This window comes from Bos taurus, chromosome 6 (assembly GCF_002263795.3).
Source record: "Bos taurus isolate L1 Dominette 01449 registration number 42190680 breed Hereford chromosome 6, ARS-UCD2.0, whole genome shotgun sequence".
Lineage (NCBI taxonomy): Eukaryota > Metazoa > Chordata > Mammalia > Artiodactyla > Bovidae > Bos > Bos taurus.
In genome coordinates this window covers 91731744-91756700 of record NC_037333.1, presented here as the reverse complement: position 1 = coordinate 91756700, position 24957 = coordinate 91731744, and the positions used below count along the sequence as shown (strand labels likewise).

The following is a 24957-nucleotide window of genomic DNA, read 5'->3' as shown; positions in this document are numbered from 1 at the left end:
ATGCACGTGTGCTCAGTCACTTCAGTCGTGTCCGACTCTTTTCGACCCTATGGAATGTAACCTGCCAGGCTCATCTGTCCATGGGATTCTCCAGGCAAGAACACTGGAGTGGGTTGCCATTTCCTCCTCCAGGGGATCTCCCCGACCTAGGGATTGAGCCCATGTCTCTTATATCTCCTGCATTGGCAGGTGGGTTCTTTACCACTAGCACCACCTGGGATTTGCTGGAGTTCCTGTATAGTCTTGAGTATTTCTGCCATCTTATATGTGAATTTCCAGGAATGTTCTTCTTCCTATCTAGGAGAAGAGGGAACAAACAAACAAAAAAAAGACCAAGGAAGAGAGGATGCTGCAGAGCTTTTCAAAAGAATCAATGTATTAAAAATATTTATTTAAAGAAATAGAATATGTTACATTCATACACATTTGGATAACAGCAGCTTCTTTGTTTCAAGATCCAGAGATGAGTTTTCCCCTGATGGAAATATGTAATACATAATCATACGGCTAAAAGAGAGTCTCTAATTTCATCTTTTCACCTTCAGACAGACCTATCCCTAAGTCATTTTGGGTAGATAGACTTCATTATTTGTGAAAAGGTTGGTAAGAAGAGAAAGTGTCTTTTGAAAAGTACCCTTAGTAAACATTTATATTGTAAAGTACAATTCAACTCTAAAAATGTTACATTTTATCTCTCACTTTGAGAAGTGCCTCAAAGTAACACAGTTGCTACTTTCTGTCTGTAGTCAAGATTCTGTACTAAGTACCTTTCTGCAGTGTTCTCAGACTTCTTAGATAATGTCCCATTCAACAAATGTTACCTTCCCCAGAGCTCTCCAGCAAATCTTCAACACCAAATGCGTGTCCAACAATTCCATTCAAATCTGACACTACACAGACACCACAGATTAAGGGCTCAGTTCCCAAAGACCGCCCCCACTTCAGACCAGCTACAAATTCAGGGGGTCATCTGCACTTCTTATGGGCCAGCCTGACTACTAATGTGAGGGTTTCTATGACCCCTCTGCAAGTTTGACAATTGGATCAAATGACTCATAGCACTTAGGAAAGCACTATACTTAGAATTATTATTTTATTATAAAGGATACAACCCAGAAATAGCCAAATGGGAGAGACACATAAGGCAAGGCTAGGAATGAAGGAAGCCTGGGGAGCTTGTACCAGCCTCCTGTTACATTGATATACTCACCAATCAGGAAACTCTCTGAACCTCCTTAGAGTTTCTATCAAGGTTTTATTACAGAGGCATTATTGATTAAATCATTGGTCATGTGGTTGGACTCAATCTCCCCATACCATTACCACTCCTCATTCTCTGCTCCCCCCAATCACCAGTAATCTACTTTCTATCTCTATGGATTTGCCCATACTGCCCATGACATATAAATGGAACCATATAATACGTGGCTGTGATCGGCTTCTTTCACCTGGCACAATACTCCCAAGTTTCATCCATGTTGTAGCACATTATCAGTAATCCATTCCTTTTTATTGCCAAATAATATTCCATTGTATAGATGTACCACATTTTATTTATCCATTGATCAGTTAATGGGCATGGGCTGTTTCTACTTTTTGGCTACTGTGAATAATGCTACTATGAACTTTCACATACAAGCTTTTATGTGAAATGTGTTTTCATTTCTCTTGGATATATACCCAGGAATAAAGTTGCTGTGCCGTATGGTATTTCTATATTCAATCTTTTGAAGAGCTACAAGATTGTAACAGGAGCACCATTTTACATTCCCACCAGTGGTGTATGAAGAACACTAGATCTTGTATCTCCCCCCACCTATGAAGAAATTAAAACTCTTGCCCTAGGCCCAGTTTTTTAAAACCTGGGAAGAGATTTTATTTGGCCTGGCCTGGGTCAGATGCTGACCTGTTTTCTCATCTCTGTTGTTAGAAAAGGGTCATGTAAAATGTGGTTTTCCAGCTTATGGCCATGGGAAGGAGTGTTCCCTGGAAAGGGATGTACTGCTATACAGAAGGCCTGCACAGGGACTTCCCCCGTTGTCCAGTGACTAAGACTCTCTGCTCCCAATGCAGGGGGCCCACATCCAATCCCTGTCAGGGAGCTAGATCCCACATGCTGCAATTGAGACCCAGCACAGACAAATAAATAAATACATGTCTTTTTTTTAGATGCCTGCACAGAAACCTAAGATGTAAAAATAGTGCTACCCCCTAAGGGGAACTGTCACTGTGTAGGAGCATTGGGTTGATACAATGACTGGGAGGATGCCTCTGAGGTTTAGGTGGCATCTGGGGCCTGGAAGCGTAAATCCCCTGAAACAAAGCAGCCTCACTCAATAAAGAGTTGTCCTGCCCAAAGGCCAATAATGTTCCAGTTGATCAACTCAGTTCTGTAATAACCAACTCGTCATTTCTTAGTTGGGAACATGCCTACTCAAAATTTTATTTGCCAGCCTGCCTTTGTAACTAGATGTAGCTATGTGATCAAGTTCTGGTCAATGACATGGAAGTGGAAGTGATGTGTGTGGCAGCCGAGAAGAGTCCTTACAAAAAAGTGTGCCCTCTCTTTGCCATTCTTCCTTCCTGCAAGCTGGGATGCAGATATGATGGCTGGTACTGGAACAGCCATCAGACTATGGAATGGAAATCCCATTTTAAGAAACAGTGGAACAAGATGAGAAGAAAAGGATGATCAGAGATTGTCATACACACTCTGGGCTGAGTGTGGTTATATGGGAAGAAATATACTTCTATCTTAATAAGTCACTATTTTCTGTCATTCTTAGCTGAACCAAAGCTAATCTAATATAACTGTGTCCTACCTGCCAGGCACTTTCTCTGTGTACCAAGTACCATTCTGTGAAAACACTTTAAATGCATTAACTCAATGTCTTCTCATGTCAAATCAATGAGATAAGTACTTCAACCTACAAGCCACATTTTGAGATGGAAAAACTCAAAACTTGAGGCTCAGAAAAATTAAAAATTTGCCCAAGTTCATCACAGATTTTACATGCAAGACACAACCTCCAGAGCCCATGTCTGAAACTATCACACTAAGAAACCAACAGATGAATGACTCCCAGAATACACTGATGATGAGAAAACACAAATAACAGCAATATATAATTAATAAGCAGGAGAAACTATAATCAGAACCTCAGCTATCTCAATATAACAGTGACCATGCTGCTGCCGCTGCTGCTAAGTTGCTTCAGTCGTGTCCGATTCTGTGCAACCCCATAGACGGCAGCCCACCAGGCTCCCCCGTCCCTGGGATTCTCCAGGCAAGAATACTGGAGTGGGTTGCCATTTCCTTCTCCAATGCATGAAAGAGAAAAGTGAAAGTGAAGTCACTCAGTCGTGTCCGACTCTTTTCGACCCCATGGACTGCAGCCTACCAGGCTCCTCCGTCCATGGGATTTTCCAGGCAAGAGTACTGGAGTGGGGTGCCATTGCCTTCTCCGAACAGTGACCATGCATAAAAAATAGGCCTTTTGAATTTGGGAGGGAAATCCAACTATCTGCAAGTGTGTATTTGCCAAGCATTTTTGTGACTGACAGACTTTTGAGTAGAATGCTAAATTAGAATCTTTCGCACTCTTTCAATATGTGACAACTTGCAGTTTATAAATATCAAATTTTAATAAGCCATTTAGTAGATTACTAAGCAGCCCTTGGTTGTATGCAAAAACGAAAATCTGTGGAATTACACATCCCTCACATATAATGAGTGAAGACTGTGCATTTGTTAAATTTATAGTCTGTCAAGAGGACCTACATACCATACCTTGTGGATCATTCTTATAAAATGCTATATGTGAAATTAAGCCTCTTGCTTGAAATTTGTAGCCCTTTATCTCTTTATATCTCATAATTGTTTCATATATTTCTATATCTGTCAAATTAGTTTGAAATTTAGGACACAGAATTTTGTGAGAGGATTAAATTCAGTTAACACTTGCAACACCCCCTACTTGCAGCTGTGGGACACTGGGGATAAAATGATGAGTGAGAATGATTCTTATCATCTAGAAACTCACAATCCACTAGGGGAGACACTGACAAGACAAGTGGAACCAAGTGAGATGGACCTTGAAGGTATGTTCTAAAAGGAGAGGGGGAAGAGTGATTCTTTGTGCCTTTCAATATCGGGGAAGGCTTGGATAATCCTTAGAATTCTGCCAAATGGAGAAGAGAGAAAACACACTGAGAAAAAAAGTTTAAAAACAAAAAAAGCACAAAGCTATAGGAAAAATGGAATAGTATTAGGGAGTGACAAGTAACTCAGGGCAATTTATTTATTTAAAGTTATATGCATGTACTACCATACTAATGACATTGTAAAGAAAAGAAAGTGAAATCACTCAGTCGTGTACAACTCTGTGAGACCCCATGGACTATAGTCTGCCAGGCTTCTCCATCCATGGGATTTTCCAGGCAAGAATACTAGAGTGGGTTGCCATTTCCTTCTCCAGGGGATCTTCCCAACCCAGGGATTTAACCCAAGTCTCCCACATTGCAGGCAGACTTTACCATCTGAGCCAGCAGGGAACATGTGAAAACAAATATGAATAGAACTTCTAAGGAAAAAATAAGCAATTATAAAGATACTGCTAATTATGAACATGGGCTTCTCAGGTGGCTCAGTGGTAAAGAATCTGCCTGCCAATGCAGGAGATGCAAGAGACAAGCATTTGATCCCTGGGTCAGGAAGATCCCCTGGAGTAGGCATTGGCAACTCACTCCAATATTCTTGCCAGGAAAATTCCATGGACAGAGGAGCCTGGCTGGCTGCAGTCCATGGGGTTGCAAACAGTCAGACATGACTGAGCACCCACGCAATCATGAACATGGTAAAATTAAGTAGTTTAAAAAGTGAGAACTAAAAGCTCATTGTTTTCTAGTTTTGCAATGTTTAACAATAAGAAACTAAGCAATTTATTTGTACTTGTCTGGGTGCTTTATTTTTCCAGGAGAGAGTTATACTAGCAAAGGTTGTGAGAACTAATAAAAGCTTGATACTCTACTGGGGAATCCTTATGAGCCATCCCTTCCATAAACACAAAAATTAGAGTCACATCAGATTCTATTTATACTTTGCACACACACACACACACACACACACAAAGATATGGCTAATCATAATGGCATTATCAACTAAAACTTCAAACCCCAATATATGCTTAAGCAGGAGCCTGTCATTAAAGACGGAGACTGTAAATCTCTATTTCAAAGGTTCTTTAACCATAATTTAAATTTTGAGGGCCAGTTTTTGTCATATGTGATTAGGAGTTTATTGTCTTAAGTCTAAAATTGCTGAAGGCTCACATTAGATGTAGCCCCAGTCCCTTGGGCTGACTGTATTATTTTCTTGGCTTAAAGTTTAGTATTGTCTTTAATTCATAGTTTCTTTGTGAGAACTACTATTATTTTTTTGTGTTTGGGTGTACTGGATCTTAGTCGCAGTTTGCAGGATCTTTAGTTGTGGTAAGCAGGATCTAGCTTCCCGACCAGAGATCAAATCCAGGCCCCCTGCATTGGGATTGTGGTGTCTTAGCCACTGGACCACCAGAGAAGGCCCAGTGAGAATTATTTAAAATTATTTTCCTTCTTGGTTAAGATTAATTTGAAACTAGATAAATATCATCTGTAAAGCTACTCCACAGGCATGTAAATAGCAATAAAGTGACAATATAACCTGAGAGCAAACAGCAAGGATGCCACTCTCAGCCTCTTCCAGTTGTAGAATATTCCTTAGGGTACTTCCCTTACTGCCCAAGACATGAGGTCACCCAAGTGAAAACAGCTGTGTCCATCTGTAGCTTGTGGGGCACCTCCCTCACCAGTACATGAATGCAATGAGCACAGTACCAGAAACACAGCAGACATTCAACACACATAAAAAAAGTAGATCTTTGTTGTCAGGTCTCGAAGACCTTGATCTTATAAGCAATTAAGAACCACTGCAGAGTTGTTTTGGAGTTTTGTTTATTTATTGTTTTAGCAAGAAAGTGAATTATCAGATCTGGTTTTTAGGCTTATAAAGTGAGCAGCAGAGTGGAGAATGGGCTGGAGTTGGAGAGGAAAGAGTAGAGGCCAGGAGACTGGCAAGGAGGCTAATGCAATGGTCCAGGTGAAAGATACAAGAACCTGAACTATGGCAGAGGCCAAGGGAATGGATATGAGATAAAGTTCAGGAGATGGGGTTGACAGCACTTGATGACTAATTGGAGTAGAGTCAGGGGGTGAGGAAAGTGTTTGGGATTAATTCAAATTGTCTTGTTTGGATGCTTGTGAGCTCAATAACACAGGAGGAGTGAGTTTGGGGGAAGCATGATGAAGGCTGGTCTGGACATGATGAATTTGAGCCTGGAGAGACCCAGCAAGAAGCAGGCAGTGTGAGACTAGAGTTCAGGAGGAAAGCCCGGGGGAGTTGGTGATTTGGAGGTGATAATTAAAATAATATTTGATAAGATTTCTCCCAAGAGGAGGATATATTTGAAAGAGGGATCCATCCTATCACTTCTTAGCTTTAAAATTATTGGCCACCTGTGATCTAAAAGATGAAATCCAAATGTCCTTTTTTTTTTTTTTGGCCCTGTTGCATGGCTGTGGGGTCTTTAATTGCCTGACCAGGGACTGAACCCAGGCTACATCAGTGAACGTGTCGAGTCCTAACCACTGAAGGGCCAGGGAATTTCCCAAATCCAAACGTCTCAATCTGATAGTCAAAACCCTGCCCAGTTTAGTACCAGCATATCTCTTGCTCAGTCATTTATTCAACCCACCAGCCTTGATAAAGAACCTGGCTATACCATGGTATATGCTAGGGACAGAGCGATAATAAGTCTTGGTTGTTGCCTTGGCAGGAGGCAGGGGTCTACTGGGGAAGAGACACTAAAACAGACCATTAGGCATGTAGTTGCTCAGCTGTGTCCAACTCTTTATAACCCCATGGACTATAGCCTGCCAGGCTCTCCTGTGCATGGAATTCTCTGGGCAAGAATACTGGAGTGGGTTGCCATGCCCTCCTCTAGGTGATCTTCCAAATCCAGGGACTGAACTCAGGACCCCCACTCTGCAGGCAGATTCTTTACTGTCTGAGCCAGACCAGGGAAGCCCAAAACAGACCATTAGCTTTCGATCTCATAGGGTTGTGGCAAGAGTTAAGTGAGTTTATACACATAAAGCCCTTAAAATGGTGCTGAATATGCAATAACTATTATCATTATAGGAGAGGCATATACTAGAGCTGGTGGTGCGGCTCCCTTGACTGGGCAACCACTGAGCCGAATCTTGAGGGGAATTTAAGCTAGCCAGGATAAACAAAGACCTGTCTGAAAGTCTTCCTGTTTCCTTGTGTAGTGGGTTGAATAGTGGCTGCCCAAAATTTATGTCCGAATCTCTGGACCCTGTGAATGTCACTTTATTTGTAAAAAGGTAAGGATTTGCAAATGCAAGTAAATTCAGGTTCTTGTGATCAGATCATCCTGGATTATCTGAGTGAGCCCTAAATCCTAAATCCAAATCTTATAAGAGATGGAAGAGGAGAGGCACAGAGAAGAAAGACCAGGTGAAGATGGAGCCAGAGATGGGAGTGAGGTGGCCACAGGCCAAGGAATGCAGGCAGTTACCAACTGTGGTGCTGGAGAAGACTCTTAAGAGTCCCTTGGTTGGTCAATCCTAAAGGAAATCAACCCTGAATATTCATTGGAAGGACTGATGCTGAAGATGAAGCTCCAATACTTTGGCCACCTAATATGAAGAGCTGACTCATTAGAAAAGACTCTGATGCTGGGAAAGATTGAGGGCAGGGGGAGAAAGGAGTGACAGAAGATGAGATAATTGGGTGGCATCATCAATTCAATGGACATGAGTTTAAGCAAACTTTTGGAGATGGTGAAGGACAGGGAAGCCTGGCATGCTGGAGTACATGGGGTCTCAGAGTCGGACACAACTGAGTGACTGAACAACAACAACATCCAGGAGCTGGAAGAGGGAAAGGAGGATTCTCTCCTAGAGTCTCCAGAGGGAGGGTGGCCCTACCCACAACTCGATTTCCAATGTCTCAGCCCCTGAGCTGTGACAGAATAAATCTGTTATTTCATGACACCCACACCCCAGTTTGTGATAATGCATTCTAGCAGCCCCAGAAAATGAATAGATCATGCTATTCTGAGTCCTCTCCACAACTAATTCTTTGTCAGTGGGGAACACAGTCCTACCTACAGAACACATGATCTTGTTGAGGGGACCACATGAAAATGAACAAATACAGAAGTTATTGTTAATAGCAGAATGTTAGATGCTGTGCAAGTTAAGTGCAAGAACTGTGTATCCAATTGCTCACTTGCCGTCTCTACTTAAATGTCTAATGGACATCTCAAACCTCACTTTCCCCAAACAGAAGTGCCTGGAAGTGGAAGCTGATTTATCCACATGGTCAGGAAAGCCCTCTGGGAGGGGGTGACATCTGGAGGAATGATGAGGGTGAGCTAAGACGGTGACCAAAGGCGAGCGGTTCAGAGCAAGGTGCTGGTGTCTTGTTTTGTTTTAGGAAGGAAAGCAACCCTTGGGGATGAAGAGAGGAAGAGGATGAAGACACAAGGAGAGGGGCAACAGAAGGAGTAAAGGTCCCGTGGAGGCAGGGGGGATGTGGGGCTCAGGTGAGAGAGCAGATCAGGGGTCAGGGGCTTTGAAGGGAAATAGTAAGAAGAGGGCAGGGGCTAAACGATGCTGGCTCTACTCAAACTTTCAGGGTCTGAAGCCTGGCTCTGCCACTTACTGGTGACGAAATAGTAGGAAATTACATTATTTGGATCTTGAAGCCTTCCACTATAAAATAAAGATACTACTAGCTCCTACCTCATAGAAATCTGTTGGGAGAAATAAATATATTCATAAGTGTGAAGTATTTGGCTCCATGTCTGGCACAGAGCATAAAATCAATGTCATTATTACTACAGAGATCATGAGAAGAAACACCAATTCAGAGTCAGAATGTGAGCACTGGAAAGAACTTCAGAATTATCTGTTCCAATTTCCCCATGAAGAAATGGAGGTCCCAAAAGTTTGTACATTGGCCAATTTAGAGATAGTTACATGGAACTTCCCTAGTGGTCTGGTGGTTAAGACTCTGCTTCCAATGTAGAGGCTATGGGTTTGATCCCTGGTTGGGGAACTAAGATCCCATTTGCTGTGTGTGGCCATACATAAATAAATAAAATTTAAAAAGTAAGGCGAGTCAAGACTACAGTAGTTACTTGAAAGTCTGTGCCTTTTCTAGCTGAGCATCACAGACAGATTTGGGAATCTTAAGAATGTAGGTGGTAAGTGAGTCTGGGAAAACAGACAACATCCTTCAGGTAGAACCCAGAGAACAAGCAAAGAACATGGAAAGAAGAGTTAACAAGGGAGAGTCAGAGTTGGGTCTGAGAGGTGAGAGAAGAACCAGGAAAGAGTAAAGATTGTAGAAGCCAAGACAGAGATTCCAAAGGGAGAGAAAATAGTCAACTGTGTCAAGTACTCCAGAGAGTTGAGGAAAGATTATGCCTCTGGTACAAAATGCTAGATTTGATGTCAACTTGATGTGAGCACCGATTCCACAAGACACTGAGCTCTGAAACTTGATTTTCCTATACACAGAAAATCAGAATATACATGGAAAATCTGTTGACTCCTTTAACAAACTTTTAGCCTGTATCTTGTAAAGTTGGCAATGGAGGGAGACTTTCCAATCAGGGAGGGTTCAGTGGACCTTCCTCCAGACCCTGAAATTAACCTCATTCTTGGGGTGTCTCACCCTAAGGTAAATTACAGCCACAACAGCAGACTGGCCTTAGCAGGACAAACCAGGATTTTATAGTTCCTCTCATTGCCATAGTATGGCTGAGATGGGTCAAATATTTAAGCAAGATACTAAAGATTAGATCTCTAATGCTGGGGCTAGTTATAGATCTTTTTTCTTCTCTTTCTAGGCTCCCTCCCTGTGTGTGTGTGTTTGTGTGTCTGTGTGTGTGTGTTAGTCGTTCCATCGTGTCCAACTCTTTGTGAACCCCATGGACTGTAGCCCACCAGGCTCCTCTGTCCATGGGATTCTCCAGGCAAAAATACTGGAGTGGGTTGCCATTCCCTTCTGGGATCTTCCCAATCCAGGGACTGAACCCAGGTCACCTGCTTTGCAGATAGGTTCATTACTATCTGAGCCACCCGAGGAAGCCCCGGGTTCCTCCATAGAAAAATTCAAATAATCCCATAACTTTTAAACGCCATTTCAATGCTCAAGACTCCAGCTCTGACCCCATCCTTGAATAACTGCCTATTCTAGATCATTCCTTAGGTGGCTAATGTTCATCCCAAACTTAACCTTTCCAAAAGGGAATGCTTGACTTCCTGTCCCCAAATCAGATCTTACCCTGATAGTTCCAATCTTGGTGAATTTATATTCAACCCACCAGCACATTCTCCAGATCTCAGTCCTTCTCTACATCCAATACCTTGCCATTCCAAGCTACCACCATCTCTTGCCTGGCCCTCTGCAACTGTCTCCTAATTTTGTTTCTACTTTGCATCCCCGATAATCTATTATTAACACAGCAGCCAGATATTTTGTTATACATAAATCACATGCAGCTCTCTTGATTATAAACCCCCAATAGTCTCCCATCACACTTAAACTAAAACCCAAAACCCACTAGGTCTTGCAAGACCCAGATTCTGCTCATGGCTAAGACTTCTCATCTCATACTTTCCTCTCTCATTGTGCTCTAGCTTAGCCTCTGGTTTTCTCTGTTCCTCAAATACACCATTTGTTGTTGTTCAGTCGCTCAGTCATGTCCAGCTCTTTGAGACCCCATGGACTGAAGCACACCAGGCTTTCCTGTCCTTTACCTTCTCCTGGAGCTTGCTCAAACCTATGTCCATCAAGTCAGTGATGCCATCCAACTCTCTCATCCTCTGTCGTCCCCTTCTCCTCCTGCCCCCAATCCCTCCCAGCATCAGGGTCTTCTCCAATGAGTCAACTCTTTGCATGAGGTGGCCAAAGTATTGGAGTTTCAGCTTTAGCGTCAGTCCTTCCAAAGAACACCCAGGACTGATCTCCTTTAGAATGGACTGGTTGGATCTCCTTGCAGTCCAAGGGACTCTCAAGAGTCTTCTCCAACACCACAGTTCAAAAGCATCAGTTCTTTAGTGCTCAGCCTTCTTTATGGTCCAGCTCTCACATTCATACATGACTACTAGAAAAACCATAGCTTTGACTATACAGACCTTTGTTGGCAAAGTAATGTCTCTGCTTTTTAACATGCTGTCTAGGTTTGTCATAGCTTTTCTTCCAAGGAGCAAGTGTTTTAATTTAAAACATATATGTAATTTTTAATTTGTCAGTTATACCTCAATAAAGCTGGGGGAATATAATGAATGCTTGATGGGAATTTTCTGTTGGTCCAGTGGTTAAGAATCTGCCTTCAGTGCAGGGGATGCAGGTTTGATCCCTGGTCAGGGAACTAAGATCCCACATGCCACAGAACAACTGAGCCTGAGCACTCTGGAACCTGTACACCACAACTAGGGAATCCATGTGCTGCAACAAAAGATCCCGCATAATGCAACGAAGATGCCAACACAGCCAAATAGATAAATATTTTTTTAAATAGTGTATGCTTGGGCAACTCTCCCCAATTAAAAAACCAACAACAGTTTCTTTCCTTGTTAGGAATATACTTGATAATAAAGCATAAACAATTACAAACACTTTTTTTTTCTTTTTTGATAAGAATTTTGTGAAATAAGACAGAGAACAGACTTGTGGTTGCTGGGGGGACAGTGGGGAGGGAATGGATGGGGAATTTGAGGTTAGCAGATGCAAACAGATATTTTATATAGAATGGATAAACAACAAGGTCCTGTTGTACAGCACAGGAAATTGTATATTCAATATCCTGCGATAAGCCATAATGGAAAAGAACATGAGAAAGAACATATATATGTATATAACTGAGTCACTTGCCTGTACAGCAGAAATTAACACATTTTAAATCAACTATCCTTCAATAAAATAAATTTGAAAGAAGAGCTTGGTGAGATAAATGTATCAGAATTCTTGTGCTCATATGACAAAAATTTATAGCAGTTCTACAACCAGCATTTTTGCGTGTGAAGTGATACGCTTTAAGCATCCGAACTATCAATCATAAAGCGTAAATAAGAAAAGAAAATGAATTATCTTTTCATTGTGAAAATTTTGATTAAATGATCAAGAGTATATACTAAATAGAAAAAGTTGTCATAGAAGTTTATTGGGCAATTAATTTATAAACACATCATGCTAATTTATATGGAATTCATGGCATTTTGCTAGCTTTCTATAATATCACATTCAGTTCTTGTTTGATTCTTAAAATCTTTTGGTCATACCCAGCAGCATGTGGGATCTTAGGCCTCTGATTAGAGATCAAACCCACACCCCCTGCTTTGGAAGCAATCTCTTAACCACTGGGCCATTTGGGAAGTCCCACATCACACTCATTTCTGACATAACATTAGTTAGTCCTTCTGAAATGTTTTCCCATCCTGCTCCCCTCTCCTCCACCTTCACCTGACTGTCTCCTCATCACTGAGATCTCCACTGATTGATATCTTCAAAGAAAGACCTTCCTCATCCATCCTGGCCAGAATAGCTCTCCAGTCAATATCTTATCACTTGGCCCTTGTACCTGATCACTGACATTTTCTTATTTATTTTTGTGTTTATTTTCTGTCTTTTCCCTACTGGACCTAGGTTTCCTAAAAGAGAATCTGTCTGTTTGGTTTATCATTGCATTCCAGCTCCAGCAAAGTGCATATATGGTAGGCCCTTGATAAATATTGATGAATAAATTAATGACTAAAGGCTCAGGACAGGAGAAGAGAAATAAATGCAGTGAGCCCCATATCATTAGATCATCTGACTTGTAAATTAGTGCCCTTGACCTCAGCTTGTAGTCCAGCATAAAAATGCTTTCCCCTGGCTATTTCAGAGCACCCTGGGGAGTATCCAGGCTTCTGGAAGTCCAAATCTGAGATAGAGAGAGGAGAATGAGGAGAAAGGGTGGGGGCGGTGAGGAGGAGAAGAGAGAAGACAAACAGAAGGGGAGGGGGAGAAGGAGGAGAGAGAGAAAGAGGGAGGGTGGGCTAGCACCCTGGGGGTCTCTCCTGCCTTTTGTGGTGCACCTTAGCTCCAGCTTTAACCTGGAGGGTTGACACTGGGCAGCTCCACCCTCTTGGGTGGAGATTTCCACTCTACAGCCACAGTAGAAGTTTGGACAGAAGGCAAAGAACAAGCCCATCAGTATACATCCTACAAAACATACGTATATATTAATAGCAAGGAGAGCTACTTCCTACAAGACAATGATCTCTGTCCTACACACTTCCCATACTTGTTCTGAGGATCAAATAAAGGAGAATAAGCTGGAATGTGACACGCATTTGTGAGTCACTATACTACACTGTTAGCTGAGCGATTGCTCCTGGCAAAATGCCATTTGTGTTACTCATACCGTAGTACTAAAGATTTACGTCAGTGATTCCATGGTATCCTCTCACTCCTAGATGACTTCACTATCCTCATTCAACACCCCAAGTCACAGTTCTGTGATGGATCTCCTCCAAAGCCTCTCACTTCCACTACATGTGGTCAGGCTCTTAATCTCGTCATCAAGTCTAAATCATTTTATTTTGAAAGCCTTAAGCCTCAAGACCTAAGAATATCTGATGTCCTACTTACAGTAACCTAAACTTCTAGCTCTATATACACTTACTGCCTTGTACCTACTTTTCAACCCCACCAAGACGTCCTCAAGTACCTCCTCCCCATCTCTTAGCCCCCTAATTAATGCAATAGCCATTTTTCTTCTTTCTGTTCTCAGTGGAGGAGTGGCTCTCTATCCTCTCCCAGGGAATCTCTCCATCTGAACTCTGGACTCCAGCCCCACCCCCACACCCTGTTTCATCAATTATTTACCCTCTCCTCTAGGTCTTTCAACTTATCCTTTCTTGGCTTTTTTCCCTCAGCACATAGACATGATCATATCTCTTCTAACAACTACCAAAAACAGATCTTAGGTTACATGATCTGATAGTCTCCATATCTAGAATTCTCTTTCTCCTCCTTTTTTCAGGGTCAAATCTTTCTCCCTGCTAATCACTCCACACCCCTCCATAACCTGAGATCTGTCCTCAGCATTCTCCGGAGACTGCTCCAGACCTGGCCCCAGTGACCTAACAGGCTAGGGTCACATTTCACCTCTTATCTAACTTGGCATCAACTCTAGAAGGCTGCTCCCCCTTCTAGTTCTGTGCTTCCTTGATACCACTCAGGGGTGTTCCCCTGCCCCCTCTAACTGCTCCTTCTAAGTCTCCTAACAGGTTTATTTCCCTTTTTCACTCTCCACCCCCTCCCCTTCCCACTGCTGGCATATCTCTTTCTAAGCAATTTTATCATCACCTGTGGCTTAAATGACTGCTTGTATACACTAACGGCATACATTCTTGGAGCCTCCAATCTATATGGCCAACTGTCTTTTAGACATTCCTGTTTTTAAGGCCTGTAGCCATTTCAAACTTAGTGTGACCCAAGCTGAACTGATCATCTTTCTTGTTTCCAAAACTGACTTTTTGTTCTACATTTACTGTTTGTGTATATGGTTAACACATCCATCTAGCGAGTTGGCCAGGTACGTGAAAGGAGCCAGGTTGTTCCTTACCTCCGACTCCTCTGGCTCCGGATCCTATTGACATGGCCCATCTCTCCAATCCATCCATTCATCTCTTTCTCTAACACTGTTGAATGTAGACCTTTTGGCCCCCTTTTATGGATTATGTCAGTCATTTCCAGACTGTTCTTCCTGCTGGCCTCCATCTCCCTCCTCCAGCCTAAAGATTTGACATTGCTTTTTTTCCCCTTTGTCATTGTTATTCAGTTATGTCTCTTTTCCTTCAGTGTCTTTTTCAAACTAAAAAGGAGTATACTCTTATTGTAAAATAGCCAATCGCGTATAAGGCTGTAAAGAAAAAGTTAAAATTACCCTGATCCAGACCTCAAATCTTACTCCCAAATACACTTGCATTTCTTCTACTTCGACTTTTTTCTTTTTTTTCTAAAGTTTTTATAGGTCTTTCTTTTTGTGGCACACTGTCCAGTATGTGGGATCTTAGTTCCCCAAGCAGGGATCCAATCCACGTCCCCTGCAGTGGATTCTTAACCACTGGACCACCAAGGAAGTCCCTCTTCTACTTTAAGAGGCACTTTTTTCCCCCTCATATTTTAATATCTCTGAAATCAAACTGTATCATACAGTCAGTGTTGTCTGAGATTTGATTAAATACATTATTGCTCTGCAATGTGCTATTTTTACTTATTAATATGGGTCACGATTCCAAACCAGCACTTATCTCCAGGATGCTCTTTCTAAACATCAAATCTGGTTGGGTCACTACCCTCCCCCAAATTCTTCAAAGCTTCCCCTCCTTAGCCCACCTCCACTTCCTAGGCCCCTCACCATCTGACTCTCTCCTACTTTTGCAAGTTTTGTTTCCAGCACATCTTCACACATCCTCTTCCTCAAAGTCAAGGATATGTATTTGCAGTTAGTTCCCCAAATAGACTCTGTTGAGCCAGATCTTGGTGCTGTTGTACCTTTGTTTCCTCTGCCTCTTCCTCACCTCTTCTACTCCAAGTTGCCTCTTACTGGAAAACTGTCCCCGATCCTCTGCAAGCTAAGGCTGAGTTCTTCCTTTACGCACTCTCAGTTTCTCCAGCATCAGATGCATGTCTTTAAGTTATTTAACACACAGGTTTAAGCCTCTTTTACTTATTGCTTCCAATAAATCATTAGCTCTCAAGTACGTGTTCTTCTTTATACTCATTTCCAGCAGTGCCAGGGCAACATAAAGTGTTAGTTGATCGATTGTGTCCAATCTGTGCGACCCCATGGACTGACCATGCCAGGCTCCTCTGTCTAGGGGATTCTCCAGGCAAGAATACTGGAGTGGGTTGCCATGCCCTTCTCCAGGGGATCTTCCTGACCCAGAGATCAAATTTGGGTCTTCTGCTTTGCAGGCAGATTCTTTACAGTTTGAGCCACCAGAGAAGCCCTCTGAGCTACTAGGAAAGCCCAACATAGTGCCCCATAAATATTTCTGGAAATAATGAACTGTATATGAGGGAAGCATAAAAATGTTCCCTGAGATATGGTGAAGAGCATTCTTATAGACCATCACCTTAACCTGGGACAAGAGAGAAAAAGGAGGAGAGAAGGGGGACTTCCCTGGTGGTCCAGTGGCTAGGACTCCATGCTCCCAATGCAGAGGGCCTGAGTTCCATCCCTGGTAAGGGGACTAGAGCCCACATGTCTCAACTAAGAGTTTGCATGCCATGACTAGGACCTGGCACAGCCAAATAAATAAGTAGACAAAGAAGAAAAGAGCAAGGAGAGAAAGTCTGGACGTTAAACCACCTGGGCACCCAGAAAGCTAAATAATGGGGGGTTTTCTTCCTTTTTCCCCATTTTCTACTCCTCCAGACCTAGTTGCACCCTCAACCAAAGATAATCTGATTTCAACAACCATGACTTTGATGACCCCTTCCTTTCTTTCTAGTCTAAGTGCTTCAAGTTCAAATCTCTATGTCATCACCCTCTCTTGCCACAAGTACCCTATCCAGTTTTGAAAAGTACTAAAGGGGGATTCTTTCCACTTGCCACCCTTCAGTGCCCATCTGAGTTCTCCGTTTGTCTTCCCTCCTGTCCCAGGTGTGGATACACCTGGCAGGTCCATCAAGACTCCATTAGGGAAAAAAAAAAATGAAAAGAAACTAAAGTGCAATACAAAACCTTTATTTTAATAACTATTCTAAAGGCTTGAATATCTGGGCTTCCCTGATAGCTCAATTGGTAAAGAATCCGCCTGCCATGCAGGAGACCCCAGTTCGATTCCTGGATCGGCAAGATCCGCTGGAGAGGGATAGGCTACCCACTCCAGTATTCTGGCCTGGATAATCCCCATGGACAGAGGAGCCTGGCAGGCTGCAGTCCATGTGGTTGCAAAAAGTAGCTTTCACTTTCAAAAGCTTGATGTTAATGTGGAGACCTCAGTGGGAAACACCCCCTCTTAACCCTGTTTTGGGTTCAGGTTCAAGAAAATGACAAAAATAGACAAAAATGTTTCCCAGTTCTTCTTTCTGACCTAAATAATTTAAAGCCAAGGGTTCCAATTCATTCATGGAAAAGTACCAGGGTATGTTGGAGACTTAAACCAAGCTCAGCTAATGTGACCTATGTGTCAGTCAGTAAAACTGGCCCACAGTAACACAAGTTGACAATTGTGAGGCCGAGATACTTTCAATACCTTCCCTTAGCAAAAAGGACAGGGGCTTATGAAACAATTAAAAATAGGAGAGCAAAAGAAGAAAAAGTGGAAAGATGAAGGGAGTACAAGAAGGAAGACTGGCACTGATGTGGAGGAGAAAATAGGAAATATGGCCAGCAGAGGATATAAAAAATAAGCATATTTGCTGTTACAGTTGGGGTGAGGATAAACAGTCACAACAGAAGGAAATAAGAAGGCAGCTAAAGAAAAGAATGGGAGAGGGCAGGGAATCAGATAGGTAAGTAGATAAAACAAGAAAAGTATTTGGGCCTGTGTATAGCTGAGCGCCAAAGAATTGATGCTTTTGAACTGTGGTGTTGGAGGAGACTCTTGAGAGTCCCTTGGACTGCAAGGAGATCCAACCAGTCCATTCTAAAGGAGATCAGCCCTGGGATTTCTTTGGAAGGACTGATGCTAAAGCTAAAACTCCAATACTTTGGCCACATCATGCGAAGAGTTGACTCATTGAAAAAGACTCTTGAGGCTGGGAGGGATTGGGGACAGGGGGAGAAGGGGACGACAGAGGATGAGATGGCTGGATGGCATCACCAACTCGATGCACATGGGTTTGGGTGAACTCTGGGAGTTGGTGATGGACAGGGAGGCCTGGCATGCTGCAATTCATGGGGTCGCAAAGAGTCAGACACGACTGAGTGACTGAACTGAACTGAAAGACTAATAAAGAAACAGAACAGGACCAGAAGGATTATTTCAGGATGAACATGTGGACAGGTAAAATGTAGAAGAAGCAACGGTTAGGAAACGTGCTGTAATTCTACTGTCTTGAAGAGGCCAAGATTTTCATACTAGAGTTTGTCAAGATCTAGTCTACAAATGGGACTTCCCTGGTGGCTCACTGGTAAAGAATCTGCCAATGCAGGAAATGCAGGTTCCATCTCTGGGTCAGGAAGATCCCTTGAAGGAAAAAATGGCAACCCACTCCAGTATTCTTGCCTGGAGAATCCCCATGGACAGAGGAGCCTTGTGTCCATGGGTTGCAAAGAGTTGGACACGATTTAACAACCACAAAGTCCATGCATGGGTCGCAAAGAGTTGGACACGATTTAACAACCACAAAGGCACACAGGCAGTCTACCAGTCCCTGGAAGTAGGAAGTTTACAGCCCCTCAGTGGAGAATGAGAGTCAAGCTGAATGCTGGGGACAACCTGGTGGAATCCAGCCAGCCTGTACTGCTCTCACATTCTGAATGCCTGGAGGAAATGTGACATTTGGAGGGAACCAACTTCACCACTTGAGCCAACACAAAAGAGACTGTACAAATCTCTTCTGTTCATAAATGTTGGAGTAAATAAGAGCAAGGGCACCAGATAACTTAACTGTCCATATCAGCTACTAGGGAATTCACACATCAAATTTGATTTTTTTTCAGCAGCTTAGCGTGAGACTGCTAGGAAGGAAAAAGGCCTTCCTGTAACCGACCTGTAACCTTCAGAGTGATTTCTCTTTTCAGTGCAGATTTTGGGCGTATTCTGACCCCTAGGAGCAAGCGTCCGGAGGAGTCGCCCCAGGGGTTATCCCGAAATCTAGATGGGCTTGCTTTGGAAGCGAAATTTGTCCCCCACCCCACACCCCCGCACCTCGATGCTGCCTCCGGGTATCTGAAATTATTAGCCTACAGCGTTAAAGTAAGGTGTGTTTGGAGAGATCGCAAGACACTGGTTAATTTGCACATTTTCCCCCACCCAGCGACTTCAGCCCGGACTTACTCTAAGAAAGGAGCGGGCGAGAACAGCTCTTTTGTTTTCATTTCCTACGTGGCCGAAACCTAGAGGAGCGGCGGGTCGCCTACCTGCCTTCCCGCCCCGGGCCGGGAGCGGCTGCGCGACCGGCCGCGCGGTTCGTGGCCGCCGCCGGGTCGCCGGCCACCTCACCTATGGCGCTTTCTTCCCGGTTCGGACCCGCCTGACTCATCTGGGATGGGTGGCAGGGGTGGGGGAGACCTCACAGGGCGGAGGGACAGGAGGAGGCGGGCCAGGCCCTTCCCCCAGAGCCGGGGAGGAGGAGTTGCCAGGGCGCAGGTGAAGCCGGCTCCGGCCGATCCCGGGAACTTTCGCCGCGGGGAGTCGCGGCGCGCGGCGCGCAGGGCCGGCCCAGGGAGCCGCTCTCTCCCACCTGGGCGGCGCGCGGGGCCTGTGGCCGCGGGGAGCCCGCCACCCTCTCGGCACGTTCTGGGTCTGCCCGCAGGCCGCGGCTGATGGAGGCGGGTGGCGCCACTCTGGGCGCAGGTGACACACTCCAGGCCGGGGTTTCCGCTGGCGCGGGAGAGCGCTGGGAGGGCGAGACGCAGACACCTCGGGGTCGGGGGACGACGGGGCCGCGATGGCCCGGGAGCTGAGCCAGGAGGCCCTCCTGGACTTTCTCTGCCAGGCCGGGGGCCGGGTGACGAACGCCGCCTTGCTGAGCCACTTCAAGAGCTTCCTCCGCGACCCCGACGCGCCCCCCAGCCAGCAGCAGCGCCGCCGCGAGCTTTTCAAGGGTTACGTCAACTCGGTCGCCGCAGTGCGCCAGGACCCCGACGGCACCAAGTACGTGGTGCTCAAGAGGAGGTACCGGGACCTTGTAGGGGAGGAGGAGGGGCTGCGGCGACCCCGCGACCCGCCCGCGGGCGCCGCCCCTGCAGGGGGAGCTGCGCCCGGCTCCCCGCTCCCCGAGCGCCGGGGGGAACACCCGCCGCAACCGCAGCCGGGGAGGCGGATCCGCCGTGAGGAGGCGCCAGCAGGTGCCGCAGCCCCGGTCGCAGACGCAGGTTGCAATGGACTCCCCGCGGGCGGCGCCCGGGAGGCGGCGCGGGGAGGCGGCAGGCCGAGGGGCCGCTCCGGACACCGGGCGCCGGTGCCCGCGGCCGCTGTGGCGGCGGCTGCTCAGGACCGAGCCAGGTGCGCGGCGGCAGAGACGCAGGGCCGCTGCTGCTGGGAATGCCTCCAGAACGGCCTGGGGGGGCTCCCGGACCCCGCCACCGCCAGCGCCAGCGCCGCGGAGAAGCTGGCCCAGGACGACCGCGGGGCTCCCAGGCCGCAGTGGGAAGGTGTTCTCGCGGAGCCCCCGCCAGGGCCTGCCACGCCCCGCTCGCCTCCTGCCACCGTCGAGGCTGCTGCACCGCCCGCTGTCTTGTCCAGTCCCAGTCCCGCAGGAGATCCTCCCGCGCCGGTGACCCCGGGCTCCGTGCATTACTCCACTCTGCAGCAGCAGCAGCAGCGCACTCGCGAGTGGGTAGCCAGACACCCCCAGGTACCCGAGACCCGGGACCACGGCCCAGTCCGAGCCTGGTCGGTGCTGCCAGACGACTTCCCTCGGCTGCCCTCGGAGCAGGGCTCCTGGGTCCAGGAATCTGAGTCAGCGCCCGCGGAACCCCCTCCTCCTTCTCAGTCTCTCGTCTTTCCCACTGTTTCGGAAGTCTGGCCCGGGGATTCTCAGCTGGCAGTCTTTCGCAGCATTCGTTGTCAGCTGTCCCTCCAGGATTTGGAGGACTTCGTGGAACAGGAGAGCCATGGCAGTGAGGAGAGCAGCAGCGGCCCCAAAGAGTCCCCTGGAGGTTCCGAAGACGGGCTGCGTCTGGCCCTGGGAGCCCCAGATGGGAGAAGACTCAGGAATCCAGCCGGGGCTCCTCCAAAGGAGGCCAGGCCCACTAGGAGCCCCCAGGGCCTCAGGAATGTAGGGGATGCTCACACCTCTCAGCCGGTCTCCACAGGAGCTGATGGTCCTGCAGGCGACCCCCAACCTTTATCCTGGCCAGCTCCCAAACTAAGGAGATCCCTAAGGAGGAACTCCAGGGCTGGGAGAGCCAAATTGTCCTCCTCTGATGAAGAGTGCCTTCAGGAGGATTTGCTGAAAAGGAGCCGGCGCCCACCCCGGTCCAGGAAACCCTCCAGAGTGGGAGCCATGTCCAGCCCAAGGGTGGATGCTGCATTGACACTAGCACATGCAGACATTAAAGCTGCTGCTGCCGCTGAGCGGAATCATCCACACAGCTGGCAGGTCCCTGGAGGGGACAGGCTCGCGGCCTTGGTCCCCCACAGATCTTCGGAGCACAAGTCATCCCTTGTCCCCCTCGATGCCAGGGAGCATGAATGGATCGTGAAGCTGGCCAGTGGCTCTTGGATTCGGGTGTTGAGTTTGTTCTGGGAGGACCCCCAGCTGGCTTTGCACAAAGACTTCTTGACCGGGTACACTGCCTTGCACTGGATAGCCAAGCATGGTGCCCTCAGGGCCCTTCAGGACTTGGCCTCAAGTGCACAGAAAGCAGGGGTTGCTCTTGATGTCAATGTGAAGTCCAGCTGCGGGTACACCCCACTGCACCTTGCGGCCATTCACGGCCACCAGGGGATCATCAAATTGCTTGTGCAAAGGCTGGCATCTCGTGTAAACATCCGGGACAGCAGTGGGAAGAAGCCTTGGCAGTATCTGACCAGCAATACCTCTGGGGAAATATGGCAGCTACTGGAAGCCCCACGGGGCAAGCCCATTTTCCCCACCTATTCGTTGGTTCGTAGCTCTTCCCCCACCAGGAAGGTCAAGAGCCAGGAAGTATCTCGACATGTCACCCGAAAGACTTCCTTAGCTGCACTCCTCAAAAGTCAGCACACCAAATGGAAGCTGGCCAACCAGTATGAGAAATGCCCCAATCTGAGGGAAAGAGAAGAGGACAGTGCCTGAGGGGAGCCCCTCTCTCCAACATGGCCTCCACACCCCCATCCTTGAGCTATTCAGTGAGAGAATCCAGGGAGAGTGGAAAAATTGCTGAGGAGTTGGTTGAGAGGTCAAGTGAGATGGCCTGCCTGTTTACCTCCCTTTATTCTGTGTCAGCACATCCTGGGCCTTCAAGGTCATCCAAGCTTTCTAATGGTGAATGTAGACAAGAGTCAGGTGCCTAAACCTGGGTGTTCTTCCCCTTCCTTTGCCACCTGGGCACAGGTGGCCACGCCATTCTCCCAAGCAGCCACCCCAGGCCTTGGCTAAAGAGGGAACAGATGTCTAACAAGAAGAGAGGCAATTCAAGGAACTGACAAGCCTCAAACAAAATCCTCTCGCTGGCTAGGAACTCTCTGGCTTCCATTCATTTGGAGAATATATCTTGGCTGAGAGGAAAAGTACCAGGTTTGAAATCAGATGGTTCCTCTTCTTTCCTCTCTCTCTCTCTTTTTTTTTTTTTTGCATTCAAATCGGTGCAATAAAATTATTACTGGAGAGTACAAGTTGCACTAAGAGATTCATCTACCCTATCCTCAGGTTTTCCTTTTAATGCGATCTTTGGTGGCCAGTGCAAGAAAAGATTAATGCCTCTTTTCAGAGAAGCAGTTGGGTAAGATCCAGTTGTGACTGACATTCAGGCCCTGCTTTAAAAAAAAAATCAAAACTAAGGGGAACTTTCCAAATGTAAAAACTGTATGGCTCATTTGCATAGTGACTGAAACCATCTTTTATGGAAACTCCTGTGACAAATGGCAGAATTAGCATTAGTAGTTTTTAGTAGGTCTGAATGGCCAATATTCATACTCATGAAAAGAGAAATGATTTTGTTCTGGGGATGCAATAAGGGTTGTGAGGTGAATGCATCCCCACCAGGAATTCTCTAAGCTGCTAAATATAATTTTATTTGCACTAAACTCGTTGCCAATTAAGATTAAATATTAGCCTTGAGTTAGTGCTGTGTCTAACAGGAAGTGCTCTTTTATTTGTTTGTGATGAGACTGATCTCTGTGGATCCATGGAATAAAAATGACTAGTTAATAAACTGCAGCAGGACATCAAGATTTCAGAATGTCAGTTCAAAGAGAGTTGCAAGGTTAAGTGTCCAATTCGAAATAGTTAATTTTTTATGGAGATATTTTTATGTGCTGTGGCAATGATGTTGTATTTTTAACGTATTTTTGTGTTTCTTCTGGCTCCCCCCCCCCATTAAAATATCAACAGATATTTGTAGTATATTGTTCTTCAATAATGCTGATTACTGTTAACTTTCTTCTTTACAAAATTGTGTCTCAGTGAATGTCAAATATTTTTGTTTCTTTGTAGTTTTACTTTATAATTTTGCTGAAATAAATATCTTTCTGTTCTATTAAAAAACAAAAAACAGGCAGAATAAATGAATCTAAGTATTACTTTTCTCCAAAAAGGCCTATACTCAGGATGAAACTTTAGCAAATCAAATCAAGAAAGCTACAGGCACAGATGGCAGGTGTATGGTTAGGAGAAATGAAATTTTTAAAGATAAAAGATAAACACTTATGTGAATACTCTAGTAAACCCGGTGATCTCCAAGGGTGGAGAAAAATCACAAAAATGTCAACTTCTTTTAAAAATCAAGGAAATGTTTTTACTTTACCATGTTGTTATCACAGTGTCAATTTATTCAACAAGTATGTTTTCATTAGTGCTGTGGAATTTATAAAGGTGAGTGGGAAACGACTTCTCCCCTCTTGAACTTAAAAAATCTAACAAGAGTTTTTGCTGGTTGATTTATACCATACCTTTCTCCCAAAGTATCTTTTGAAGTTGCATTATATTAGGTATAAGCTTTTGAAATGAGACAAAGGAAAAAACAAAAAGATGCTACCAGGAATGAGGACAAAACCACTGCAATGCAAGAAGAAAGTTTTTTTCAAAGTGTCGTAAGTACAAAATTAAGTGCTCCAAAGGGTTTCTGAGGAGAGACTCCTTTGGGCTAGGAAAATCAGGGCGGGCTGCTGGAAGGCCAGGCATCTTTAGGTGAATGATCTTGGCTTTCCACAGAAACCAGCTGTGTTGGTTCTACCGCATTCTTGACTGGCTGCCACTGTGATTTCATAGCACAGCATTGACTGATTGCTCAATGGTTAGAACACAGTCCCAGGTTCATTCTTAGGAGGATCCATCAGGTTCCTCTGTCCACACACCACACCTCTCACTCTGATCAACTTTCTGACGTGGTTAACATGTATTTGGGGAGAGGGTGGGGCAGAAGAGGGTTTTGAGAGCAGAGGAAAGCACAGACCTGATGGAGTCACTCTTTTGCTCGTGTCATAAAGCACAGACTAGGAGGACTGCCCGGGCCAATCTCCTCCCGGCCTCTCTCTTCCACGCACCCCACACTGACGCCTCACCAAACTACTGGAGTGCGAATGCTCTTACCCTCAAAGTTTCTGTCCTGGTGCCGAATTCTTTCAGCTTAGAATCCCTTTTGCTTCTTTCCTGGAGATAATGTGTGTTTCATAGGACAGCTCAGAGGTCGATGCCTCCGTGAAGACAAAGCTTGGGGATGTATTTGGAGGACACGTAGCTGCTCATGACTGTGCGGGGTATGTGGCATCTGCGGTGTGGCAGCCTGCGGTGGTGTGGAATAAGGTGAGGATGGAAAGGGAATGTAAGGTCAAGTTGAAAAAGATCTTTTATGATGTGTGTGTGTGTGCTTAGTCGCTCAGTCGTGTCCCAGTCTGTGACCCTTTGGACTGCAGCCCACCAGACTCCTCTCTGTCTATGGAATTTTTCAGGCATGAATACTGGAGTGGGTTTCCATTTCCTCCTCCAAGGGATCTTCCCAACCCAGGGAT

At 45.5% G+C, this 24957-nt stretch overlaps 2 protein-coding genes across 2 annotated transcripts in view; one reads left to right on the top strand and one right to left on the bottom strand.

The window, feature by feature from the left end:
• The window catches only part of SEPTIN11 (septin 11), a 139328-nt gene extending 120022 nt beyond the window's left edge, over window positions 1-19306 (bottom strand). Inside the window, exon 1 of the mRNA XM_059887577.1 lies at window positions 19138-19306. The gene's annotated coding sequence lies outside the window, so the exon portion shown is untranslated. The remainder of the gene's footprint in view (window positions 1-19137) is intronic.
• Window positions 19307-19366: 60 nt separating this feature from the next.
• SOWAHB (sosondowah ankyrin repeat domain family member B) lies at window positions 19367-23510 on the top strand. The gene has a single exon (XM_002688360.6). It carries the CDS (start codon window positions 19751-19753, stop codon window positions 22082-22084), a length of 2334 nt encoding a protein of 777 aa, XP_002688406.2. The 5' UTR covers window positions 19367-19750; the 3' UTR covers window positions 22085-23510.
• Window positions 23511-24957: the final 1447 nt, after the last annotated feature.

Excerpts from the sequence above, each read along its gene's own strand:
- SOWAHB (XM_002688360.6), top strand. The coding sequence starts at position 19,751 with ATGGCCCGGGAGCTGAGCCAGGAGGCCCTCCTGGACTTTCTCTGCCAG.